This window comes from Myotis davidii, unplaced genomic scaffold (genome assembly GCF_000327345.1).
Source record: "Myotis davidii unplaced genomic scaffold, ASM32734v1 scaffold496, whole genome shotgun sequence".
Taxonomy (NCBI): Eukaryota; Metazoa; Chordata; class Mammalia; order Chiroptera; family Vespertilionidae; genus Myotis; species Myotis davidii.
In genome coordinates this window covers 2552191-2553829 of record NW_006289398.1, presented here as the reverse complement: position 1 = coordinate 2553829, position 1639 = coordinate 2552191, and the positions used below count along the sequence as shown (strand labels likewise).

General features: G+C 43.7%; 1 protein-coding gene across 1 annotated transcript in view; it reads left to right on the top strand.

The window, feature by feature from the left end:
- Positions 1–1639, top strand: part of SPEF2 (sperm flagellar 2) — a 127495-nt gene that overhangs the window by 119257 nt on the left and 6599 nt on the right. Inside the window, exons 34-35 of the mRNA XM_006761794.2 lie at positions 232–471; positions 606–728. Coding sequence (XP_006761857.1) covers positions 232–471; positions 606–728 — 363 coding nt within the window. The remainder of the gene's footprint in view (positions 1–231; positions 472–605; positions 729–1639) is intronic.

The following is a 1639-nucleotide window of genomic DNA, read 5'->3' as shown; positions in this document are numbered from 1 at the left end:
CCCCCCCCCCCCCCCCCCCGTTAGATTAATTACCAACAGAATTGGGCTAGGATTTGGACGTGATTTCCAGTTTGGCCAACATATTCTCTTCTTGACTTTGTGGAGCTAGCTTGTGGTAGGCACTATCTTTCCATGGCATAAAAAACCGGTGACAGAGTTGGTGCTTTTTAAATGCCTCCTTCCTGGGAAGAATTCAGTCTGACTTCATGTTCTCTTCATTTATTTGTGCAGACCTACTTCTTTATTGACGAGAGTCCACTGCAGAACTATTCTGAACCAGAGGAGGCCTTTCTAAGTGCGTACAGGAAATTCATAGAGGAAAAGGAGGAAAAGGAACCAGAAATTCCTGAAAATATCAACACGGAAAAGATTTCTCTGGAAACACTGCTCCAAGTGTTCCGAGCACAGAACAAAGCCCAGAACGCCAACAGATTTGCCCACCACCTGAGGGCCGAGAACGCCTACTTAGAGGTTGGTAAAGGAAGCAACCTGTGCCTAAGAAAAGTGGCCCCAAGTCAAAGCATATTTTTATGGAATTTATTAAGTAAGAAACACTTTTTAACATTTGCAGAATTATAAGATTAACTAATTTTATCTTTCTTAAGAACTTCATAAAAGTATTTGAGGACCTGGGTGCCAAGAATCTGGAGCCGATAGAAGTCTCTCTTCTTTTGAAGCATCCTTTTATTCAAGACCTGATTTCCAGTTATCCCGGCTATAAGATTCCTGTGAGTATCTCCCAAAGGCATCCTCATTCGGCTGAGCTCAGGTTGGAGCGTGGTGGGACATTCAGATGTGGACTAGCAGGAAGCAGGGAGAAGCTGGACTCAGCCAGACAGGGTCTGGGGAAGCTGAGCTGGGAATGGCATCCGGCCAGATAAGCCAGCCTACAATCCCCCAGGGCAGCAGGCCAGGCACAGTGCAGATAGCTATCTGTACTAGGGGTCTCTTAATACTATAGATAGTACTGGCGATACTAGGGGTAGTACTCTCAGTGCTATGGGTAGTACTAGAAACACTAGGGGTAGTATTCTCAGTGTTATGAATAGTACTAGAGATACCAGGGATAGTACTCTCAGTGCTATGGGTAGTACTAGAAATACTAGGGTTAGTACTCTTGGTGCAATGGATAGTACTGGAAATGCTAGGAATAGCACTAGAAGTACTAGGGGTAGTACTCAGTGCTATGGACAGTACTAGATATACTAGGGGTAGTACTCTCAGTATAATGGATGGTACCAGAAACACTAGAGATAGTATTCTCGGTGCTATAGATAGTACTAGAAATACTAGGGATAGAACTCTCAGTACTACAGGTAGTACTAGAGATACTAGGGGTAGTACTCTCAGTACTATGTCTAACACTAAAAATATTAGGGATAGTGTTCTCACACTATAGATAGTACTAGAACTACAAGGGATAATGCTCTCAGTACTATAGATAATACTAGAAATACTAGGGATAGTACTCTCGATGCTATGGATGGAACTAGAAACACTAGGGGTGGTGCTCTCAGTGCTATGGATGGAACTAGAAACACTAGGGGTAGTGCTCTCAGTGCTATGGATGGAACTAGAAACAATAGGGTAGTTCCCTTCGTACTGTGGATCTGCCTCATCAGGACCACAGGATTACCTT